At 38.5% G+C, this 24,610-nt stretch overlaps 2 protein-coding genes across 3 annotated transcripts in view; one reads left to right on the top strand and one right to left on the bottom strand.

Annotated features, from left to right (window-relative positions):
* Window positions 1-376: 376 nt before the first annotated feature.
* dnajc17 (DnaJ (Hsp40) homolog, subfamily C, member 17) overlaps window positions 377-24,610 on the bottom strand; it is a 145,622-nt gene continuing 121,388 nt past the window's right edge. The window contains exon 11 of the mRNA XM_059953106.1: window positions 377-555. Within this exon, the coding sequence (XP_059809089.1) occupies window positions 448-555 (108 nt within the window). The 3' untranslated portion in view covers window positions 377-447. The remainder of the gene's footprint in view (window positions 556-24,610) is intronic.
* The window catches only part of LOC132382673 (cdc42 effector protein 2-like), a 33,252-nt gene continuing 28,455 nt past the window's right edge, over window positions 19,814-24,610 (top strand). Inside the window, exons 1-2 of one of the 2 annotated variants that reach the window (XM_059953129.1) lie at window positions 19,814-23,182; window positions 23,293-23,511. The gene's annotated coding sequence lies outside the window, so the exon portion shown is untranslated. Of the gene's footprint in view, window positions 23,512-24,610 lie in introns of both variants that reach the window. The other variant, XM_059953119.1, reaches the window with a different exon arrangement.

Here is a 24,610-nt window from a genome sequence, read left to right as displayed (position 1 = left end):
TCAATCTGTGGTGTCAGTAAATGTATTGAGCACATTGCTACTGAGATGAACATGACTTCCATAACACTAAATGTGCTTTTGTGGGAGTTGCTTTGGATTTCCAGCATCTGCAGACTTTCTCGTGTTTGTGCTTTTTCACTTATTGCCTTTTGAATATCATTTTGATACCTGATTTAACTGTTAAAATTTGTTGGTTGGCTTAAAACCACATGGGTAGCAACCAGGGAGGTTAGACAAGGGCCATTTGCTGCAGAGGGCTTAGATCTGAGCACAATATTTGTTCATGGGAAAATAGAGGCCTACAATCTCCTGGGAACACTGTCTAGCTGCCCACATGATCTTTTCCCCCTGACATTAACACATGCTAAGTCAAGACCAAAGAAAAAAAAGAGCAGTTTATTCCAGCATGGCGAAAATAAAAAGTGCAAGTACAGTCCCACGACATGTTCAATCATCATCTTTCTGAAGCTCTTCAATGAGACGCTGCCTTTCTGCTGCCTGTCGCATCCGCATCATCACAAGACTCTCGTAATCCCGTTCTGTCCGTGCAGTGTTCTGGGTAAAAGAAAAATATTGTCAATACCAGAAGTATAATCACTATTAGTATGGTGCTATACCACCAATTTAGTTTATTGCATTCAGTGCTAACAATACGGAGCTCTTTATTTTGGAGAAACCAAGAGATTAGATTATTGCAGAGTGCCACTTTTAACTTGTAAGGATGAGTTTAAACTTCCAGTTGCTTCTCACATTAATACTGCGTCTTTTAAACAGTTTCAACAAACCTGTCATAAGGCTAAGGAACAATATTTTCTCTTCCAGCTAAGCATTTGCTTGCCTTCAAGACATAATACTGAATGCAACAATTTCAGATCAGACCTGGCCAGTTTAACACAAGGTTATCAACCTGTAACATTAACTATTTTTTTCTCTCTGCCCATGTTTGCCACATGACCTGCTGAGCAAGAAGTCCTACCTCAACACACACAAAATACTGGAGGAACTCAGCAGGTCAGGCAGCATCCATAGAGATTAATAAACAGTTGACATATCAGGCCGAGGCACTTCTTCGGGACTCCTGGCCCGAAATGTCGACTGTTCATTTGCTTGAATGGGCCTGACCTGCTGAGTTCCTCCAGCATTTTGTGTGTGTTGCTTTGGATTTCCAGTATCTGCATAATTTCTTGTATTTACAAAGTCCTACTTCAGTAAGTTAATCTCATATTTTTTCAGTTGCCAATTTAATCTTGTTATTGATCCTTGGTTGTAAACAGAGGATCACAAAATAGAATTCTCACTTGATTCATTTCCTTTCATTTCTCTTTTCACTTTTCTCTTTTGTCCCTCCCCTATCACCCCCGATCTCTCCCTCTACATTCAGTCCCCAGCTTCATTCCTCCGTGCCCTCATTTCAGTGAATTCCAAGCCCAACATGGCAATGAACTCTTCTTCTGCCATCTTTGAGCTCCCACCCCATTCACTGCATGGGTTGCGGTCTCTGACAAAACATTTTCCTCATCTCTGGAATTCCCAACTGGACCCCTCCTTCTGGTTGCCTACCCCCTCTGTACTTACATATGGCATCAAGAGTTATCTACACTAACCCACTTCCCTGTGAACTAACAGCGCTTTACTCAATTAATCAATACGGTGATCAAAGCTGCTGATGGAGGTGACACCGTTGTTCAGTGAGGTGACTTCTATCTCAGCTCAGACACCTCCTCTATCCCCTTCTGGACCATGATCACAACACAGGACATCAGTCTACCACAGTCACTGACTTCATTTGGTGATGAGATCTGGCCTCCATAGTCCCCAACAACACACCACCCAATTCTACCTCTCTTCTGGTAAATACATTTTTTCACCTGTTGTTGTCCTATACAGCTTGATTATTCCCATCTTGACACTACCCATAGCCTCTTCCTCCATCACTGTGGCAGGTCTCTCAACATGGAGGTATGAGCCTTCTACAGAACAATCCCACACCAGGATGGCCTTAGAGTCATTTGCTTCTTCCTTGAGTAGAGGACCAAACACTACAACCCTCCTTTACCTGACTGAACCTGTTCCTACGTTAAGTGGCAACTTCAACTTCCAAAAAAAAACAACAAACTGCTGGAGGAAATCAGTGGGTCAGGAAGCATTTGTAGAGAGAAATGCACAGTTGATGCTTCTGGTTGAGACCCTTCAGCAGGACTGGATTCTGTGCTCTCTTGCCCTGTTGAATATCTACATTCTTTGTAAAAGGTTAAAATATAGAAATCTGAAAAAAGCTCCATGCAGTAAATTGGGGATCAGTACAATTGCAATTTAGATCCTTACTTTGGGCCAATTACAAAATAAACAACTATACTTAGATCCAAGCATGTCAGCTAAATGGACCGACTAGCGTTACACAATGATGTATTTTCCAACAGGTATAAAACAAATTTCTAGATCCTTGCATATTTACTAAACAGTGTTATTTCTAAGTTGCTCTAGTCAAATAGATGATAATAATCTTCACATTAAGCTGATTCACGAAGTGTCTTCATTAACAGCATTCTAATTAGGCAAGACTGTTTATTTACAACCACACAAGTGTATTACATTTAACACCAGATGTGCTTGATATCTGTCCTGTCAGAGACCTTTACCACTCTGAATAATGTTTTCTCTGATATACAACCATTAAAATAATAATAAACACCACTCTATCAAACCATACATGAGCTGAAGCTAATTTAAAAACTGGTTGTTAATTAGTAAAGTTATCATATCATTTAGGAGCATCATTGTTCTTTCTAAGCTGTGCGGTTTCGCGGCCACATAGTAACTGAAAAGCTCCGTTGCAGGTGGCTTTTGTTGCTGTGCAGCTGGAATTTTCCTTTATATAATGTTAATATACTTCTCAAATTATGCCACTGTAAATTTGAAATCTACGTTAATATAATTGTGAAGTAACCTGTAATTAAATAGGTGTTAGTGAATATAACTCATATTTTCCAAATGATAAATGTACCACAAACTTTTCTTTGAAAGATTTTAGAGCTTCATTGCATTAACATTGTTAATGTTTCAAGTTACAACATTGTTACAAAATTGCAACAATAAACACAGAATACACGTCAGTGGCTCATTGTTAATAAATGCCAGCCCACTGAACGGATATCTAAGTTTAAAAATTTGACTATTTTCCTTGTTGCACTGTATTTCATTATACACTTCATTAATAAATAAAATCAAAAGTATGTGTTTTAGCAATTTCCATTCTATATTCGTATTATATCTATCACAAAAGAGAACTTTTAAAATGCTGCGCAGTTTTTAGCCTGTGTAAAAATTTCCTGCTAAGAGCAATGGTTGGTCCGTGCAGTTGTAAAAAAAAATTAGAGGGAATGTCGAAGAGTATACAGCATCAAAAACATAGGCGCTAAATTTCTTATGCAACTTTATATGCTTAGGCTAAAGACCATAGCTCCAGTCAGTGCTCAGAATGACTTGACAATGCAGTAAAACTATGCTAATAATATGTATTGATTTTATCCATGCCTCCAACTGTCATGGTTCAGCTAATCGATTGTACCTTTAGGAATGAAAGCAAAGGGGAAGGCTTCAGTTGAAGAGACATTTTAAATGCTGATAGTGGATTTTTTTTTGAAGATGTAACTGGTAGACAAAATTAGAGAGAACCTGTTGGTGTGGAACTTGGATTTCAAATCTTTCATAAAGTTTCACACAAGATATCAGTATGCAAAATTAACGCACACAGCGGGGGTGGGGGTGTGGGGAAAGTTGATTAATAGCTAGGGAAAACAAAACAGAAATAAATGAGAAGATCTTAAGGCTACGTCCACACTAGACTGGATAATTATGAAAACGCTGGTTTCGTGTAAAAACAATAGGCGTTCACACTATGTGTTTAAAAAAAATCCCTGTCCACATTAAAATGGCTATTTCGGTGAATCTCCTTCTACTGCACATGCACAGGACACATCTACCAAAAACAAGTGACATGTTTGGTGTCGAATCTCGCCGTGAAAGACTTGGTGCACGTTTGTCCAGTTACGACTAGAAAAACTTAAACGACAGACAGCTGTTGGCTCTCTGCACAGGACTTAAAAGTAAAAAAAAACAAATACTGAAGCGTATAGAGGCAACCGACAGGGAGTTCACGGACTGTATGACCCGGCTGATGGCGATCATTGAAAAACTAATGAACTCTGTTGCATTAATAAACCACCTTGTTAATTGTATAAAACATGTCTGCATCAATATTATCCTGTATTTCCATACAATGTTACATTAGACTGTTACACATCTATTGTCAGAGAAGTACTTGCATAAATAGGTAAACCACCGTCATAGGAGCAAGGACAGAAAACAGGGCAAAGTGAGTATACTTATTTATTCAGAAGTTATGGGTCAAAGTATTTGGTGAGTACATTTCTAACTCTTCTGGCTTCAGTCTCGTTGCCATCTGTTCTGAAATTGTTAGGTTGTGTTCAAGTAAACAATTAAATGGCGTGCTGCCGTCACCATCTGTTCCGGTAAGTCATGACAGCATTTTTAGATTTCTCTGGTTCCCCCGTCCACACTGCTCCAGCCAAGCAGTGTTCTCAAAACTACACACCCTGGAGAGCGTTTCTGAAAAGCTCCAGTTATGGGTGAAGAAAATGCCATTTTAGTGTGGACGGAGGGTAAAAACGAAGAAAAAAAGCTTCGGTTACAGATTTATCCAGTGTAGTGTGGACATAGCCTTAAGATGATCAGTGGGATATTAAAGAGATAAATGCTCACACCCAGCTATTTGAAAAATATGTATCAGAAATTTATTTGAGGAAACCAAATGTAATACTTCTAAGCTGCCAATGACTTGAAATTAGGTAAGATTGTGTGGAGAATGCAATGATATTTAGGCAATATGAATAACTGTGCATATACATGGCAGATGCAGGATAACGGGTATAGGTGTGAAGTTTTCCACTTTGCTATGAAAACAGATGTTTACTAAGGATCTGGGTGTCACAGCACTCACCAAGTAGTTAAGGTAGTAAATGGGTATGTCGATCTTCACTGCAAGAGGTTTTGAGTACAGGAGCAAGGATGTCTTGCTTCAGTTGTATAGGACCTTGGGTACTGTGTGCCGTTTTGGCCTATCTACCCTACTATAGAGGGAGGGCAGCAAAGGTTCAATACACTGATTACTAGGATGCCAGAGCAGTTGTATGAGGAACAATTGGGTTCACTTGCATGCACTTAATAGAATTTAGAATACAGAGGAATCTTATTATGATGCACAAATTTCCATAAAATAGTTTGTGGATGGGGGAAGTACAGGATCACAATCTCAGGATACAGGGGTGAGAAACTGAGTGCTCAAATGAGATAAAATTTCTTCAGTCAGAGGGTAGTAGAAGTCTGTGGAGACCAAGACGATGAATATGTTTAATGTGGTAAGCAGATTTTTTTTGACACAAAAGACTTCAGGAAGCACGAGGAAACACTGGCAGCATAGATCTAAACAGAGGATCATCCATGATTGAATTGAAAGACAGACCAGGCTCAAAGGGCTGAAGAGCCTGCTCTTGCTCCTATTTTCTATGTAAACGTGAAAGTAGACCGAGATTCCCTGAGTCAGTGCATATGAATGAGAGAGAATTTACAGTTGCAAGAAAATGTTTGGTGAACCAGAAAAAATCAAGGTGAAACTGATAGTCGCAGTTCTTATGTGGCTTGGTTAACAGTTAAAAATCCTTTATTTCTACCAATCTTTCAACAGCCACCTGCCAATAGAAATGTCTGAAACCATGAAACATGAAATGCATTATTTCAAGGAACCTTACAGAGACTTTGTGTTGAATCTACTCTGGAACGTGCAAATATGGAACTGGCAAAGCTCTGCTGTACACAAATAGTCACCTACAAAGAAAAATCTATCATATCTCTCAAATCATAAGGTTATTTTGTGAGGGAGGCGAACTGCAGTATGCTTTGTTGTTTTAGGCACTCCCTTAATCCTTTCATTTCCTGATGTGCACCCAGAGTTTTTAATTCCTGACAAAAAGTAATGCCTCTAATCTATAAATTTCAGCACCAAGTTTAAAAGTAACAAACTAACTTAGTCAGTGTCATTGTAGAAATTCCACTGGGTTATGGAGTTCTAGAAGAGTATGTGTATGTGCAAGAGAGAGCGAAAATGAATGAGAAAAGTGTGGGAAGTAAACGAGGGAGGGAAGAGACAAAGCATGGTAGACAAATATTTAGTGTATGGTGCAAACACAAGGAATTCTGCAGATGCTGGAAATTCAAACAACAGGAGGCCCATGATCCTTTCCCTTCTTCAGCTCTGTATCACTTTCGCCAATCACCTTTCCAGCTCTAAGCTTCATCCCACCCACTCTGGTCTTCTCCTATCATATCGCATTTCCCCCTCCCCCCACTACTTTCAAATCTCTTAGTATCTTTCCTTTCAGTTAGTCCTGATGAAGGGTCTCAGTCCAAAACGTCAACAGTGCTTCTCCCTATAGATGCTGTCTGGCCTGCTGTGTTCCGCCAGCATTTTGTGTGTGTTATTTAGTGTATGGTGATGGCGCAAAGGAAAGGGTAGCTTATTCCACTGTCAAAGAAACTCTGCATAATTCAATAAAGTTGATGTGAAACAGCTTCCTTAACTATTCTCCAGCTAGACGAAAGAGTCAAGAGTTTTAGTTGCTTTTGGTGAGCAGTAGCATTCTCATTTGTTATATCATTGCCCCTCCCAACACTGCCTTCAATGTTTCTCCCAGTCATGTTTACGGCTGAATTATGCCTTGGTGGCAGTGTAATGGTAACCTTGGTCAGCAGAGCAGAGTGAGCTTGTCCATTCCCAACATGACCACTGTGCTCCAGCACACGGCAGATGAAGACAGCGTGGCCACTATTAGGAAAGCATAAGTGGGTACAAATTCATGACCCATGGCTGTGGCTTGGCTACACTTTACAGTTCTCTTCTGATGACTGCAAGAGAAGCCTGAGAGAGTTTCAAACATCTAAGTGATTAAACCCTCTGCTGCACTGTTGCAAATGGACTATCACATTTGCTGGATGAGGAAATGAGACTCTATGTAGATTATATCTAGTAGTGACAGTGGAAAGAAAGTCAATATATTCATTACGCTTTTGAGTTAAAGTGACTGAAGAAGTTACCCATGTATAGAGTTCTTTCCCTTATCAGCATACCCTGTTATTAGTCATGAAGTAGAATGTATAGATCGGGGGTCGGCAACCCGCGGCTCCGGAGCCACATGCGGCTCTTTTACCTCTGTGCTGCGGCTCCCTGTTGCTTTGGGAAATAATTGGTCTTTTGCAGCATCCGCGCCCATGGGGGCCAGGTTGAGGGAGGCTTAAAAGCAAGGCTGTTTAGTTCGAATAAAGTTATTCGACTGCAGTTTACTGACTGCGTGAGCACACCGCTACAACGTGTTTTTATCGCTATTAATATACGTCACCACTGCCAATACCTGACACCCGTCAGTGCGCGATTTCTTTAATTTTTCGATCCAAGGTAGGCCAACTATGGAGAATTCTAAAAAAAGAAAAGTGACTGAAGAAAACAGAACGTTTAATGATACGTGGACAGATTCATTTGCTTTCACTGTTGACGAGACTGGTTTACCGGTATGCTTAATATGCAATGAGAAACTAGCAAACAAAAAGTCAAATGTTGCAAAGCATTTCTAGAATAAACACGCAGCCTTTGCTCAAAAATATCCGGATGGAGATGAGAGAAAAAAAGCCGTTTCGGAACTGATGCGGAAGGTTGATCTGAGCAAAAATCATTTCAAGCAATGGATGAAGTCCGGAAAACCAACTGCATATGCTAGTTTTGTTGCCGCTCAGGAAATAGTCAGGCACGGGAAGCAGTTTACAGATGGGGAATATATAAAAGAATCTTTCATTAAGATTTCAGAACATCTATTCACGGACTTTAAAAACAAGAGTGAAATTGTGCAGAAAATCAGGGATATGCCCCTCTCTGCAAAGACTGTCAAAGACAGAACCATAAAAATGGCAGAAGACATCACAAGACAGCAAATTAAAGACATCAATTCAGCTGTGGCCTACTCGATTGCCTGTGATGAGTCTAAAGACAAAGGTGATATTGAACAAATAGCGTTGTTCTGCCGGTATGTAAACTCTGCCGGGCCACAGGAAGAACTAATTGAGTTGATACCTCTAAAAGACCAAACACGGGGGGAGGACATCTGTGAGGCTGTCTTGAATTGTTTAAGAGCCAAAGGAATAAAGACTACCCACCTGGTGTCAGTAGCTACTGATGGGGGCACCGAATATGACGGGAACGCACAAGGGAATTGTGGCTTTACTGCAGAAGTCGCTGGACAGAAAGCTGCTGATTTTTCACTGCATCTTGCACCAAGAGGCACTGTGCGCTCAAACATTTCCTCCGGAATGCACAGAAGTAATGGATGTTGTCATTCAGATTGTCAATAAAATAATGGCAAAAAGTTTAAATCACCGTCAATTCCGTTTGTTACTGGACGAGCTGGAAAGCGCATATTCTGATCTCCTGCTGCACAACAAAGTCCGGTGGCTGTCCAGAGGGGAGGTGCTGAAACGCTTTGTCGCGTGTCTGGAAGAAGTGAAAACTTTCCTGGGCAGCAAAGGGCTGGAAAAGCTACACTTCATGGTAGACATGACAGCGCACCTGAACACGCTGAACACAGCTCTTCAGGGGAAAGGACGTACAGCCCTACACATGTTGGAGGAGTTTTGGCATTCGAGCGCAAGTTGACAGTGCTTGCCAGAGATTGACAGAAAGGCACTTTGTCTCACTTCCCCAATTTGAGAGAGTTCAAACAAGCTCACGACATGATAAGTTCGGAGTATTTACATTCTGCAATCATCGCAATGCAAACATCGTTTGGGAAACGCTTCTGTGAGTTCAGAGAGGAAAAAAACACATTATCCTTCCCGGTCACTCCCCCAAGCATCGATTCATCTCTGCTGAATATGACTGCATTGGCAGGTGTGAGTAAACCTGATCTTGAGATGGAACTGGCCGAAATAGCAGACAAAGACATATGGGTGTCCAAGTTTAGACGCTTGACAGCAGACCTTGAAGATGTTGCCCGTCAGAAGGCCGTTCTTGCTCAGAATCACAAATGGAGTGATATTGAAAACCTCCCCAAACTGGACAAACTTGTATTCGAAACATGGAATGCTATCCCCGACATTTATGTAAACATTAAAAGGTATGCGCTTGGAGTCCTGTCGATCTTTGGATCCACATACGTATGTGAGCAGGTGTTCTCCAACATGAACTTTATTAAAAACAAACATCGTGCACGCCTCACAGATGACAGCTTGCGATCCTGTGTAAAGATGAAGGTGACGTCATACAGCCCTGATGTGCAGATGCTGTGCGCTGAGGTCCAGGAGCAGAAATCCCATTAACCAAGTATGATACATATTTTAATTGCCTATTATTTTAGGAATATTCATATTTTTTCATTGTTCAGTCCTTTTATTTTTTAGGTTGACAGCTGGCTGACGTTATTTTTGGTTTGCTGCTGGCGGAAAATTTAAGTTCAGCGTTTTTCATAAATACAAGAAGAACTCAAATAGACATTGAGTATTTTACTTAAAAGTAACCTTCAACCCAACGTCTTTTTTCGGAGTTCAAAATGTTTTTGTTGCATGCAGAAATGTAATTTCGTTTTCTCTGCAGGAGTTCATCAATTTCATAAATGCAACACATTATAGTTTGTTTATACATAGCATAAAGGCAAAAAAAACGTTGTATGCAGTGTTATTTCATTTTAAATGTCAAACGGGTTTTGCGGCTCCCAGTGTTTTCTTTTCTGTGGGAAACAGGTCCAAGTGGCTCTTTCAGTGGTAAAGGTTGCTGACCCCTGGTATAGATTCATGTTAGTTGGAATTAAACAGAGACCATGACGAAAAACAGGCCATTCTGCGCACCTTGACCATGCAGTATTTATGCTGCATATGAACCTCTTCCCATCCTGCTACATACGACTACAAGACCATAAGACATAGGAGCATAATTAGGCCATTCAGCCCATCAAGTCTGCTCTGCCATTTCATTATAGCTGATCCCAGATCCTATTCAACCCTGTACATCTACCCTCTCACCGCATCCCTTGATGCCCTGATTGATCAGGAATCTATCAACTTCTGCTTTATATATACTCATGGACTTGGCCTCCACCGCAGTCTGTGGCACAGCATTCCACAGATCCACCACTCTGGCTGAAACAAAAATATTCCTCCTTACTTCTGTTCTAAAAGTCGCCTCTCAGTTTCGAGGCTGCGCCCTCTTGTTCTGGATACCCCCACCAGAGGGGACATCCTCTCCACATCCACCCTATCTAGTCCTTTCATCATTCAGTAGATTTCAATGAGATCCCCATGCATTCTTCTAAATTCCAGTATGTACAGGCCCAAAGCTGCCAAACGCTCCTCGTATGTTAACCCCTTAATTCCCAGAATCATCATTTTAGAAATGTAGAAACATAGAAAAACTACAGCACAGTACAGGCCCTTCAGCCCACAATGCTGTGCCGAACGTGTACTTACTTTAGAAATTACCTAGGGTTACCCAAAGCCCTCTAGTTTTCTAAGCATAAGTTTTGTAGCATAAGTACATAACATTACTATGAATTACAGAATAAATAGTGCAAAATAAAATGGTTCATGAGATGGATGGGAAGAAGCAGTTTTTGAACCATCGATTGCTGATCTTGAGGCTCCCGTACATCCTCTCTGATGGTAGTAATGAGAAGAGAGGCGTGTCTTGATGGTGAGGGTCATTAATGATGGAAGCCATTTTCTCGAGGCACCATCTGTTGAAGATGTCCTTGATGGTGGGGAAGTTTGTACCTGTGATGTAGCAGGCCAAACCTACAACCCTCTGCAGCCAGTCAATGCAATCCTGTACATTGGAGCCTCCACAATGCAAACAATCAGAATGCTCTCCACTGTATATCTACAGTAATTTGCAAGAGTCTTGGTGACACAGCAAATCTCTGCAAACTCTTAGTGAAGATAAGCTGCTGGTGTGCCTTCTTCACGATTGCATCATTGTGTTGGGCTCAGGATAGATCCTCTGAGATATTGACAGCTAGGAATGTGAAGCCACTCACCATTTCCATCACTGACCCTTAATGAGGACTGGTGCATATCCCCTGAGTTCCCCTTTCTCGAGCCCACAATTAATTCCTTGGGCTTGCTGATGTTGAGTGTGAGGTTGTTGATGTTGTTGACCCTACTCAACCTACCACTTTAACTCATTGCTGTACGCCTCCTCATTACGATCTGAAATTTTACAGATACCAGTAGTGTCATTTGCAAATTTATAGATGGTGCTTGAACTGCGCTTAACCATAAAGTCATGAGTGTAGAGTGTAGAGCTGTGGCTTAAGAACACGTCCTTGAGTTGCATCTGTGTTGCTATCAGCGAGGAGGAAATATTCCTACCAACTGTGTCTCCTGATGAGGAAACTGAGGACTTGGTTTCAGGAGGTGACACAGTTGCCCAGGTTTGGAAGCTTAGTGATGATGGGACTGAAGACCAATCTATAAGCAATAAACAGTATCCTGACATATATCATGGTTCTTTGACTTATTGGGATGAAAATTTCACAATTATAGCAAGTAGTTGCAGGTTCAGTCTGTGAGTATTTCCTCAGTCAGTTCAGCTTCATGCCTAGAACAAGTATTCTGCAACTCTAACAATGTATGAGATTCAGAATCAGGTTTATTATCACTGACATATGCATAACAACAATATTTTAAGTTACAATAAAAAATATTAAATAGTGCAAAAAGTGAGGTAGTTTTCATTGTCCATTCAGAGGAGGGGACGAAGCTGTTCCTAAAAAGTAGTGTGTCTTCAGGCTCCTATAACTCCGCCCTGAACGTAACAATGAGAAAAGAGCATGTCCTGGATGCAGAAGGTCCTCAATGGTGGACTCTACCTTCTTGAGGCACCACCTTTTCAAGATATCCTTGATGATGGGGAGGCTTGTGCCCATGATGGAGCTGGCTAAGTTTACAATCCTCTACAAATGTTTCTGATCCTATACATTGCCAGCTCCATGCCAGAAGATGATGCAACCATTCAAAGTGGTCTCCACGGAACATCAAAAGAAATTTGCCAGAGTCTTTGGTGACATACCAAATCTCCTCAAACTCCTGATAAAATATAGCCACTGGCATGCTTTCTTTATACTGCAGCAATATGATGAGTCCATAATAGGTCTTCAGAAACTTAAGGTGGCTCGCTCTTTCCACTGCTGACCTCACAATGAAGACTGGTCAGTGTTCTTCCAACTTCCCCTTCCTGACGTCCACAATCAGTTCCCTGGTAGTAATAACATTGAGTCAAGGTTGTTGTTGTGACACCACTGAACAGCCTATCTATTTCACTCCTCTATGCCTCCTCATCACCATCTGAGATTTTGTCAATCGTTGTGTTACTACCGAATTCATAGATGGTGTTTGCGCTGTGCCTAGCCACACAATCATGAGTGCAGAGACCCAGCAGGCTAGCATGCATCCTTGAGGTCCTCCTATATTGATCGTCAGTGAGGAGGGGGACGTTATTTCTGATCCACACTTACTATGGTCTCCTGATGAGGAAAGTCAAGGATCCAGTTGCAGGGGGAGCTACAGTGGCCCAGGTTTTGAAGCTTGTTGATTAACACTGATGGTGGATGATGATGGTGAAATCTGAGCTCTAATTAATAAACAACCTGACATAGGTACTGCTAATGTCTAATTGGTCCAAGATCAAATGGAGAGCCAGTGAAAGCACATCTCGTATTTACCTATTGTGGTGGTAGGAAAATTGGAGTGGGTCCAGGTCCTTGATTATGCAGAAATGATGCTAGCCACAACTAATATCTCAAAGAATTTCAGCACAGTAGATGTGAGTGCTACTAGGCTCCAGTCATTGAGGCAGTCCACTCTGTTCTTTTTGGGCTCCGATATCATTGATGCCCTTTTGAAGCAGGTAGGCACTTTGACTGCAGCAGTGAGACTTTGAAGATGTCCCTGAATACTCCATCTAGTTGTTTGGCACAGATTTGCAGTATTCTGCCAGGTATACCACTGGAACCTGATGCCTTGCAAGGATTCACCCTTTTGAAAGATGTTCTGGGGGCAGCCTCTGAGACTCGTGAACCTCCTCTGGACTGTCTCCTGTAATAATATATCCTTTCTGAGATAAGGGCCCCAAAACTATTGACAATACTCCAAGTGCAGCTTGATTAGTGTCTTATAAAGGCTCAGCATTATCTCCTTGCTTTTATATTCTTTCTTTTTCAATCTTTTTATTAAATTTCATATATAAAAAAAACAGCACATAATAATGAATAGATTACAGATTCAATAAACTTGAGATTACATTAGTAATAGGATAATAATATCCTATTAAAACATCCATCAACAAAAGGTACATAAATCAATCAAGTCTATATAAATATGTATGAAAAAAAAACAAAAATAATCGTCGAAAAAAGAAGAAAAAAAAAATTGAAATTATATATGAGAAAAAATATATATTGAAAAAAAATACTAAACTAAAACTAACATGGGCAATAATAGCACTTTATAAATATATAAAGGTGTCAAGAAAAGAACTCTGGAACTCCATACCTGAACAAGTATAAGTAGAGAAAAGGATCTGAAATAGGCCAAATTAATTCATATGAAAGTGTCGAATAAATGGTCCCCAGGTTTCTTCAAATTTAATTGAAGAATCAAAGATAGTGCTTCTGATTTTTTCCAAACTCAAATAAGAAATAGTTTGGGAGAACCACTGAAATGTAGTAGGAGGATTTACTTCTTTCCAGTTTTGTAATATAGACCTTCTGGCAATTAATGTTACAAAGGCAATCATTCGTCTGATTGAAGGGGAAAGCTGATTGCCATCTTCATTTGGTATACCGAAAATTGCAGTAATAAAATGGGGTTGTAAATCGATATTCCATACTGAAGAAATGACATCAAAAATGTCCTTCCAATAGTTATGTAAAGTGGGACATGTCCAAAACATGTGAGTCAATGAAGCCACTTCTAAGTGACATCTGTCACATTGAGGATTAATATGCGAATAAAATCGGGCAAGCTTATCTTTAGACATATAAGCTCTATGTACAATTTTAAATTGTATTAAAGCATGTTTAGCACAAATAGAGGAGGAGTTAACCATTTGTAAAATTTTTTCCCATTTATCTGTTGATATATTACATCGAAGTTCTTTTTCCCATTCTTGTCTAATTCTATCCGATATTTCTGGCTGTATCTTCATAATCATGTTATAAATAAAAGCTACTAATCCCTTCTGACAAGGATTAAAAGTAAAAATCAAATCTGAAAAATCCGATGGAGTTGAGTTAGGAAAAGATGGAAGAATTTTATGTAAGAAATTTCTAATTTGTAAGTATCTAAAAAAATTAGATTTAGGTAATTCAAATTTGTTGGATAGTTGATCAAAAGACATCAAAGTACCTTCAAAAAAAAGATCACGAAAACATTTTATACCTTTCCTTTTCCATATACTAAAAGCTTGATCTGTCAATGAAGGTTTAAAAAAAAAATTACATAAAATAGGGCTGTCCAGAGCAAAGTTTTTCAGATTAAAGAATTTGCGAAATTGAAACCAAATTCGTAGTGTATGTTTAACAACAGGGTTAGATATCTGTTTATTGAATTTGGCTAAATCAATAGGAAGAAAAGAACCAAGAACGGAAAATATAGAATATCCCTTAACCTCACTACATTCTAAATTTACCCACTGTGGGCACACAGGTGAATCCAAATCTAGTTTCCAGTACATTAGGTTACGAATATTATTCGCCCAATAATAAAATCTAAAGTTAGGTAAAGCTAGACCACCATCTTTTTTAGACTTTTGTAATTGCCTTTTGCTTAACCTAGGATTTTTATTTTGCCACACAAATGAGGAAATTTTTGAATCAATATTATCAAAAAAAGATTTAGGAATAAAAATTGGTAAAGCTTGGAATAAATATAAAAATTTCGGTAAAATCATCATTTTAATAGCATTAATCCGACCAACTAATGATAAAAATAAGGGAGACCATCTAGTAGTAAGTTGCTGAATTTGATGAAGCATAGGTAAAAAATTCAGTCCAAATAAATCTTTATATTTCTTGGTGATTTTTATACCTAAATAGATAAAGTTATCAGTAACAACTTTAAATGGCATCCTATCACTCAATAAAGTTTGCGCGTTTAAAGGGAATAACTCACTCTTATCTAAGTTTAACTTATAACCAGAAAAGCTACCAAATTGAGCCAACAAGGATAAAATAGCAGGAATAGACCTACTAGGATTAGAAATATATAACAACAAATCATCAGCATAAAGCGATAATTTGTATAACTTCTCATTACGGGTAATACCAAAAATATTAGGAGACTCACGAATAGCAATAGCTAAAGGTTCTAATGCAATATTAAATAATAAAGGACTTAAAGGACAACCTTGTCTCGTACCACGAGATAATTGAAAAAAAGAGGATCTATAATTATTTGTAAGAACAGAAGCAACAGGTTTATAATATATTAATTTAATCCATGATATAAAATTAGGACTAAAATTAAAGTTTCTCAATGCATTAAATAAATATGTCCATTCAACTCTATCAAAGGCTTTTTCAGCATCTAATGAGATAACACATTCTGGGGTTGTAGGTGATGAAGTATAAATTATGTTAATCAATTTTCTAATATTAAAAAAGGAATATCGATTCCTAATAAAACCAGTTTGATCTTCTGAAATAATCTGTGGTAATACCTTTTCTAATCTAATGGCTAAAATTTTTGTAAGAATCTTAGAGTCTACATTTAATAATGATATAGGGCGATAAGATGCACATAAAGTAGGATCTTTATCTTTTTTAAGAATTAAAGAGATAGTAGCTTCATAAAACGATTGAGGTAGTCTCTTCTTAACAAACGCATCATTAAAGATTTCACATAGCCAAGGAGAAAGCAATAAAGAAAAAGTTTTAAAAAATTCTACAATAAAACCATCAGGACCAGGAGCTTTCCCTGAATTCATTGATGAGATAGCCTCTCTTATTTCATCCATAGAAATAGGAGCATCAAGCAAGCTACAATCTTCATCTATCAGTTTAGGAATATTCAAATTATTAAAAAAATTATCCATCGTAAACCGGTCACCGTCAAATTCTGATTGATATAAAGATTTATAAAAATCTTGAAAAGTGTTATTGATTTCTTTATAATCAGTAGTTAAATTACCGTCTTGTTTACGAATTTTAATAATTTGTTGCTTAGTCGAAATAGCTTTTAATTGATTAGCTAACAATTTACCAGTTCGATCACTATGAATATAAAATTGAGCCCTAGTCTTAATTAATTGATTCTCAATTGAAGAAGATAATAATAAACTATGTTCCATTTGAAGCTCAACTCTCTTCTTATAAAGTTCTTTGGTAGGAGTAACGGAATAAATCTTATCAATTTCTTTAATTTTATCCACCAATAAAGCTATATCTGAATATCTTTGTTTTCTTTTACCAGCGGAATATGAAATAATTTGTCCACGAATAAAAGCCTTGAAAGAGTCCCAAAGTATTCCTTTATCAATCTCTTCATTATAGTTTGTTGAAAAAAATAAGTCAATTTGTTGCTTTATGAAGGTAATAAATTCTGGATCTTGAAGTAAAGTAGCATTAAGTCTCCAAGATCTAGTATTGATAGAAGAGTCCGAAATCTTGATAGATAACTTCAAAGGCGCATGATCCGAAATAGCAATAGAATCGTATTTACAATCAATAACATCTGTTAATAAACGATGATCAATAAGAAAGTAATCAATTCTAGAATAACTATGATATACATGTGAAAAAAATGAAAATTCTTTATCTTTAGGGTTCAAAAACCGCCATATTTCAGTAATTCCAGAATCAACCATAAAAGAATTAATAAGTAAAGCTGATCTATTCGGAAGAGTTCGAATAGGTTTAGATCTATCCATCGAAGGATTCAAACAACAATTAAAGTCTCCACCCATAATCAACATATATTCATTCAAATTAGGAAGAGAAGTAAATAAACGTTTAAAAAATTCAGGACAATCAAAGTTTGGAGCATAAATATTAACTAAAACAACTTTCCGATTAAAAAGTGAACCAGTTATCAACAAAAATCTACCCTGTGGATCAGAAATAATTTCATAATGTGTAAACGAAATTGAGGCGTCTATAAAAATAGACACACCCCTAATTTTAGCGGTACAATTTGAGTGAAATTGTTGTCTTTTCCAGAACCTAAAAAAACGTTGATTATCCTCCCTCCTAATATGGGTCTCCTGTGCAAAAATAATATTAGCGTTCAATCTATGGAATACTTTAAATATTTTTTTACGTTTAATCGGATGATTTAAACCATTAGTATTCCACGAGATAAAGTTAATAGATTTATCCATCATACCAATATTAATTGTGTGTATCATAAAAGGTTAAAAAGACACATAACCCACAATTTAGGAAGGAGGAAAATTGATTCAGGAGCAACCGGAGACCCTGACACCTCAACAATATTAACAATTTAAAGTCAGCCCATAAACTAAAAGCAAAAAAATAAAAAGCAAAAGCATGAAAAAAGATCCCTCCCCCCTCCCCCCACCCTTTGAAAGAAAGCCAAGCGGCAGGCGCATAAACTAATACTAATATTACCCCCATTTCAAGATGGCAGCTCCATAAGAAAATTTTTTAAGAAAAAACTATATAACACCCTAATTAAAATATAGAGTTGCAAAAAAAAAATATATATATATATACCTACATATATATATATATATACACACATACACATACACACACATATCAGACAAATCAAAAAAAAACTAAAATAGTAAAACCAGAAAAATCATTAATAAAAAAAATGAACATTAAAGTTTAAAAATGTAATACATCTTTAAAAAAGAAATTCCATATTCAGATACAAAGATGACGTTTCACAAGCCAAGACTTATGGGAAGAAGAAACGACATTTTGAGAAAGCCATATTACAAAATATGAATATAAATTCAGCAATCTAATAAGAAAATTTAGTAAAAAAGTTATCAAAATAGAATTTTAAAAAAAAAAGATTTAATAGACACTACAACATATATAAAAAAAAACTAAAAAAAAAGAATTCAAAACCTTTGTTCCATTTCTAAATACAGGCAAGCAAATAAACGCTTATAAAAAGTAAAGACTTATGGGAAGAAGAAACGACATTTTGAAAAAATAATTCATTATTACAAAATACAAACGTGTATAAAAAAGGATATTATAAAAATTAAAACAGCATCTATAAGCAATAATAATAGTAGTAAAAAAAAAAGACCCAGACCCATAGTTCAAAATAAAAAGTTATAACCCAACTTCCAGGGTTAAAACTTAAAATGAAATGACATCCTCTCTCCAAAAAAAAAATCTTCAATGTAACTCATAGTTCAAGTTGCACTAGAGGATCGATATTCTTCAACAAATTTCTTCGCTTCTTCAGGAGTGTTAAAAAAGTGTAGACTGTTGTCGGGCAGCACCATTCTAAGCTTCGCTGGATACATTAAAGCTTGTTTAAATCCAATCGAATGAATCTCTGCCATCACTGGTTTAAAAGCGATCCTGGCTTTCATTACTTCATACGAATAGTCCTCAACTATTCGAAATGAGTAATTTCTGTAGGAGATCATACCTTTTTTACGAGCTAATCGAATTAGAAGCTCTTTCTCACGAGGATAATGAAGGCGAACAATCACCGCTCGTGGTTTATCAGGCACAGACGAAAGCCTCGCAACTCTATGAGCGCGGTCAATAACAGGTTCATTTTTCAAACCTTCACCACCGAAAATTTCCCACAGTAATTTAGAGAAAAATTCAGTTAAATCACCGGACTCAACTTTTTCGGGAATTCCGATGATGCGCAAATTCTGTCTGCGAGAACGATTTTCAAGATCAGTAATTTTAAACTTGTACTGATCTAAAGTTTTAGCAGTCGACTCTATCTTCTTCTCTAACACTTCAATTGTACGTGCTTTTTCACAAATTGATTGTTCAAGAGTCGTGATCTTATTTCCATGCTGTTGAACCTCTAACGCCTGCGACTGAAACTTAGTTTCAAGCGATTTAACAACTCCTTCAAGATCGGATATTTTCGAAGTAATCCTCCTTTCCAAACTTAACAGTTTACTGTCCAATTTACCTTCTAGTCTGCCTTCCAGACCCGCAAATTTAGCATCCAGTTTATTGTCCAATTTACCTTCCATACCCGCAAATTTAACATCCAGTTTAATGTCCAAAAGACCAGAAATTGCGTCGATGGATACAGGATCCTTAGCCGATTTCTTACTTGTAGCCATTTTAAGTTTGACAAGATTAGATCAACTATTATTTTAGGAAAAAAGGGTCAATCAAAGGTAGCAACTCATATGATTAAGTTCGAAAAGATCTAATTAAAGGGTGATTATAGTTAAAAAAATAAAGAGCGCCTAAAAGGCAGATGCTTACGTCGCCATCTTGAAACTCCACCCCCCCCTTGCTTTTATATTCTATTCTCCTTGAAATAAATGCCAACATTACATTACATCGATCCTGACGAAGGGTCTCGGCCCGAAACGTCGACAGTGCTTCTCCTTATAGATGCTGTCTGGCCTGCTGTGTTCCACCAGCATTTTGTGTGTGTTAAAAACATACAATGCTGGCAGAACTCAGCAGGCCAGACAGCATCAATGGGAGGAGGTAGTTTTGTGTGTGTTGTTTGAATTTCCAGCATCTGCAGATTTCCTCATGTTTGCAACATTACATTTGCCTTCTTTACCACAGACTCAACCTGTAAATTAACCTTCTGGAAGTCTTGCATGTGGACTCCTAAGTCCCTTTGCAGTCTGATGTTTTGGATTTTCTCCCCATTTAGGTAAGTCCTTTTACCAAAATGCATTATCATACATGTCCCAACACTGTATTCAATCTGCCACTTTTTTGCCCATTCTTCCAATTTGTCTAAGTCCTGTTGCAATTGCATTGCTTCCTCAGCACTACCTACCCCTCCACCTATCTTCATATCATCTGCAAACTTTGCCACAAAGCCATCAATTCCATTATCCAAATCATTGACAAACAATGTGAAAAGTAGTGGTCCCAACACTGACCCCCAAGGAACACCACTAGTCACTGGCAGGCAACCAGAAAAGGCCTCTTTTATTGCCACTCACTACCTCTATCAGCCATCCCGCTATCCATGCCACTATGTTTTCTGTAACACCATAGGATTTTATCTTGCTAAGCAGCTTCATGTGAGGCACTTTATCAAATGCCTTCTGAAAACCCAAATAAATGACATCAACTACCTCTCCTTTGTCCAACTTGCTTGTTACTACCTCGAAGAATTAAAACAGATTTGTAAGGCAAGATTTCCCTTCACAGAAACCATGCTGACTTTGACTTATTTTAACACTGGTCTCCAAGTACCCTGAAACCTCGTCCTTAATAATGGACTCCAACACTTCCCCAACTACTGAGGTCAGGTTAACTGGCCTATAATTTCCTCTCTTTTGTCTTCCTCCCTTGTTAAAGAGTGGAGTGGCATTTTCAATCTTCCAGTTCTCCAGGACCATACCAGAATGTACTGATCCTTGAAAGATCATGACCAGTGCATCTGTTATCTCTTCAGCAGCTTTTTCAGGACTCTGGGATGTAGTCCATCTGGTCCAGGTAACTTATCCACCTTAAGACCTTTGAGCTTTCTTACCATTTTTTCAGTTCTAATAGCAATGGCACTCACTCCTGCTCCCTGACACTCATGGACCTCTGGCATACTACTAGTGTCTTCCACAGTAAAGACTGAATCAAAGTACTTATTAAGTTCATCTGCCATTTCTTTGACCCCCATTACTATCTCACCAGCATCATTTTCCAGTGGTCCAATATCAACTCTCACCTCCCTTTTATTCTTTATATAACTGGAAAAAAACATCTAATATCCTGCTTTATATTATCAGCTGGCTTGCCTTCATATTTCACCTTTTCTCTTCTTATACCTTTTTTAGTTGTCTTTTGTTGGATTTTGAAAGCTTTCTAATCATCCAACTTCCCACCCACTTTTGTTACCTTATATGCCCTTTCCTTGGCTTTTATGCAGTCCTTAACTTCCTTTGTCAGCCACAGTTGCCTACCCCTGCCAATTGAGAATTTCTTCTGTAGTATCCTGCGTCTTGTGAATTAAACCCAGAAACTTTAGCCATCTCTGCCCTGCTGTCATCCCCATCAGTATCCCCCTCCAATCCACATGGGAAGCTCCTCTCTCACGTCTCTGTAATTCCCTTTATTCCACTGTGATACCGATACACATGACTTATGCTTCTCCCTCTCAAATTGCAGTATGAATTCAATCATATTATGATCACTATCCTCTAAGGATTCCTTTATGTCAAGCTGACTAATAAGATCTGGATTATTACAGAAAATCTAAGATGGCCTTTCCCTGAATAGGCTCAAGCACAAGCTGCTCTGAATAGCCATCTTATAGGCATTCAACAAATTCCCTCACTTGCAATCTGACACCAACCCAATATGCCCAATCTCCTTTCATATTGAAGTCCCCCATTACAATTGTGACATTACCCCTATTACATGCCCTTTCCAGCTCCCTTTGATATCTCAACCCCACATCTTGGCTACTATTTGGAGGCCTATATATGATTCCCATAACTTTTCTTAAAAATCCTTGCACTCCACCCGCAAAGATTCGACAATCTCTGACCCTATGTCACCTCTTTCTAAAGATGTAATTCCATCTCTTACCACACCACTGCCTATGCCTGTCCTTTTGATTAAAAGTGCACCCTTTAACGTTAAACTCCCAACTATGCCCTTCTTTCAGCCACAGCTCAGTAATGCCCACAAAATCATACGGAACAATCTGTAATTATGCCATGAGTTTGTCCATCTTATTCAGAATGCTACACGCATTTAAATACAGCACCTTCAGTCCTACATTGTTTGCCCATATGAATTTTGCCTTTGTGGTACGTCTTAACTCTTTGCTCTGTCTGCAGTTGTACCCAATCATTGTCCTACCATACATTCATATTACATATGACATAATCTACCTGTAAACCTGCTGGCTCATCCTCAGCTCTACAATACTGGTTCCCATCCCCCTGCCATATTAGTTACAACCACTCCTAACCTCATCAGTCATTGCTTCTGTTGCTTTCTCTCACATACTTAATAGGATTCCTTATAAATACTGGTGTGAGTTCAAGTGATTGCCTTTGTTTGTATTTGTGCCACTACAAGTGGTTCCCAACGTTTGTACTTACAGCAAGACCTATACTGGGATTTCATTATAACTGACTTTAGTGCATTAAAAAATCATAATGTATATATTCTTAATGATTATTGGGAAGGGACCCAGACATCATACCCCTGCTGGTGCCATCTCATTCTTGCAGCCCCTTGAATACATCCTGATTATCTTGTGTCTAAAGCTTGTGTCTAAAGCTCTCTGAAGATTGTCTGAGTTTGTACCTATACTGCTGCAAGCACTATTGTAGAAAGGCATCCCCAAATTGCTTTGCCTTACTATAAAAACACAAAGGTCTGTAGGTGCTGGAGATCTTCTATAAAAGCAGAAAGCTTAATTTTACAGAAAACTATTTTTAGTAATTAATCTCACATCTTCTTTACGGAGTTGCACGTAGGCCAATCCATCATGAGTGGTGCAACACTGCTTTATTCAACTCTGGAGCTGAACATGCAGTCACCAAAATAGAAGAGTTGGTAAAAATTTGCCACTTGCTAATGCAAAACCATTAAAAATAAACACTATTTCTTGCAAACACGAGGAAATCTGCAGATGCTGGAAATTCAAGTAGCACACACAAAATGCTGGTGGAACACAGCAGGCCAGGCAGCATCTATAAGGAGAAGCACTGTCGACATTTCGGGCCAGGACCCTTCGTCAGTTTCACCAGCATTTTGTGTGTGTTACCATTTCTTGCACTGACACTGTTCTGGACAATTGTGGAAGAATGGGCCTCTTACCATACCATAGTTTCTTGATGATGTGTTTTCAGAGGATGCGTCTGGACTTTTGATATTATTGTCTGCACAATTCCAGTCAACTCTGGGTGGGTCACATATGATATTCACATGTCTGAGAAACTTCCTAATTTAGACACAGATTGAAGTACAAAACCTGTTCTCATCACGCTGGTTTGCCTGCTTTGTGTTGCTCCAGACACGAAACAGCGATTGCCACAGATTTTGCGCAAGAGCAACACCTCCTTCAAAGCAAAACAACACCGCAGAGGGTTGGAGCTGAATATTTAGAGAGAAGCACAGGCAAGAAATGACAGAGGAACAGTGAGCAATTCACCAAAGCAGAGCGACGTGGAAACCCTGAAACACGAGCTTATTAAAGGCAAGATTCCGAACACTGTAACAACGCCAAAAACAGGTTTGTGATTTTGGAGCGTTCAATTCTTTTATACTAGCTTGGTATTGTTTTGCCATATTGCTCAGTGAATACGTATTAACTTGAAGCAAAATGCTTCCAAGATGACAGACTTGCTCAACAACTTTCAGACCAGTTCAGGTCTTTGTTTGTACTGAATAGAACCGATTAGTTGCTCTTAAACATGTAGCTCCAAGTACCACTTAGGTAGAGAAGGACAAAAAAAAGTCAAAAGCTCAATAATGAAACGACGATTTCAGTAAACACCAGATGAGTGAATTGCTCACCAAGCAGCAAGCAGTACAAATCTGTTCTTCGAAACTTGTGCCTGCATAAAATGAAGATGCAGTTGCTGTGGAGGTGCAAGCAGTTATAGTTTTAAGGGAATTTGAAGCAGCACACATTATTGTCTTCTCTTCATTATGCTGGAATAACTTCAACACCCCAGGTCAGATCTTCCTCACAAATGCACCATTTAATGAACCAAGAGAAACACAGGAAGAATAATCTGTAATGCAAGTAACTGCTTGTACAGAAGGTAAATACAGCAGATGTTGGATGATGCCAATACAGCAAAAAAAAATCATTTCTGGTAGTACAATATATTTAATTTATGAAAACAACCCAGGGCACTTCTTTGGGGTGGAAATAGATAGTTTCTGACATTACAAGAGATTCTGCAACACTCTAAAATTCTGAAATCTTGAGCAAAGCTCACAAACCGCTGGAGAAACTCAGCAAGTACGGGCGGCATCCAGGACTGGAAAGGAAGGAGTCAGAATTCAGAATAAGGTGGGGGAGGGGAAGGAGTACAGTCTGACAGGTAGTAGGTGAAACAGGTGAGGGGGAGGTGGGGGACTGGGGAGGAGACTGAAGTAAGTAATATAGGGAAGAGGTAAAGGGCTGAAGAAAAAATGAATTTGATAGGAGAAGACAGTAGGAAGAAAGGAAAGGAAGAGGGTCAACCAGAGAGAGCAGATGGACAGGTCATGAGAAAAGAAGGGAACCAGAATGGGGAATGGAAAATGACAGAAGGGGGAGGGAGGAGAAATTACTGTAAGTTAGAAGAAATCGATTCATGCTATCAGATGGAATGCTCCTC

This window comes from Hypanus sabinus, chromosome 2 (genome assembly GCF_030144855.1).
Source record: "Hypanus sabinus isolate sHypSab1 chromosome 2, sHypSab1.hap1, whole genome shotgun sequence".
NCBI lineage: Eukaryota > Metazoa > Chordata > Chondrichthyes > Myliobatiformes > Dasyatidae > Hypanus > Hypanus sabinus.
The sequence above is the reverse complement of the archived record's forward strand: the minus strand, read 5'-3'. Positions and strand labels throughout refer to the sequence as shown.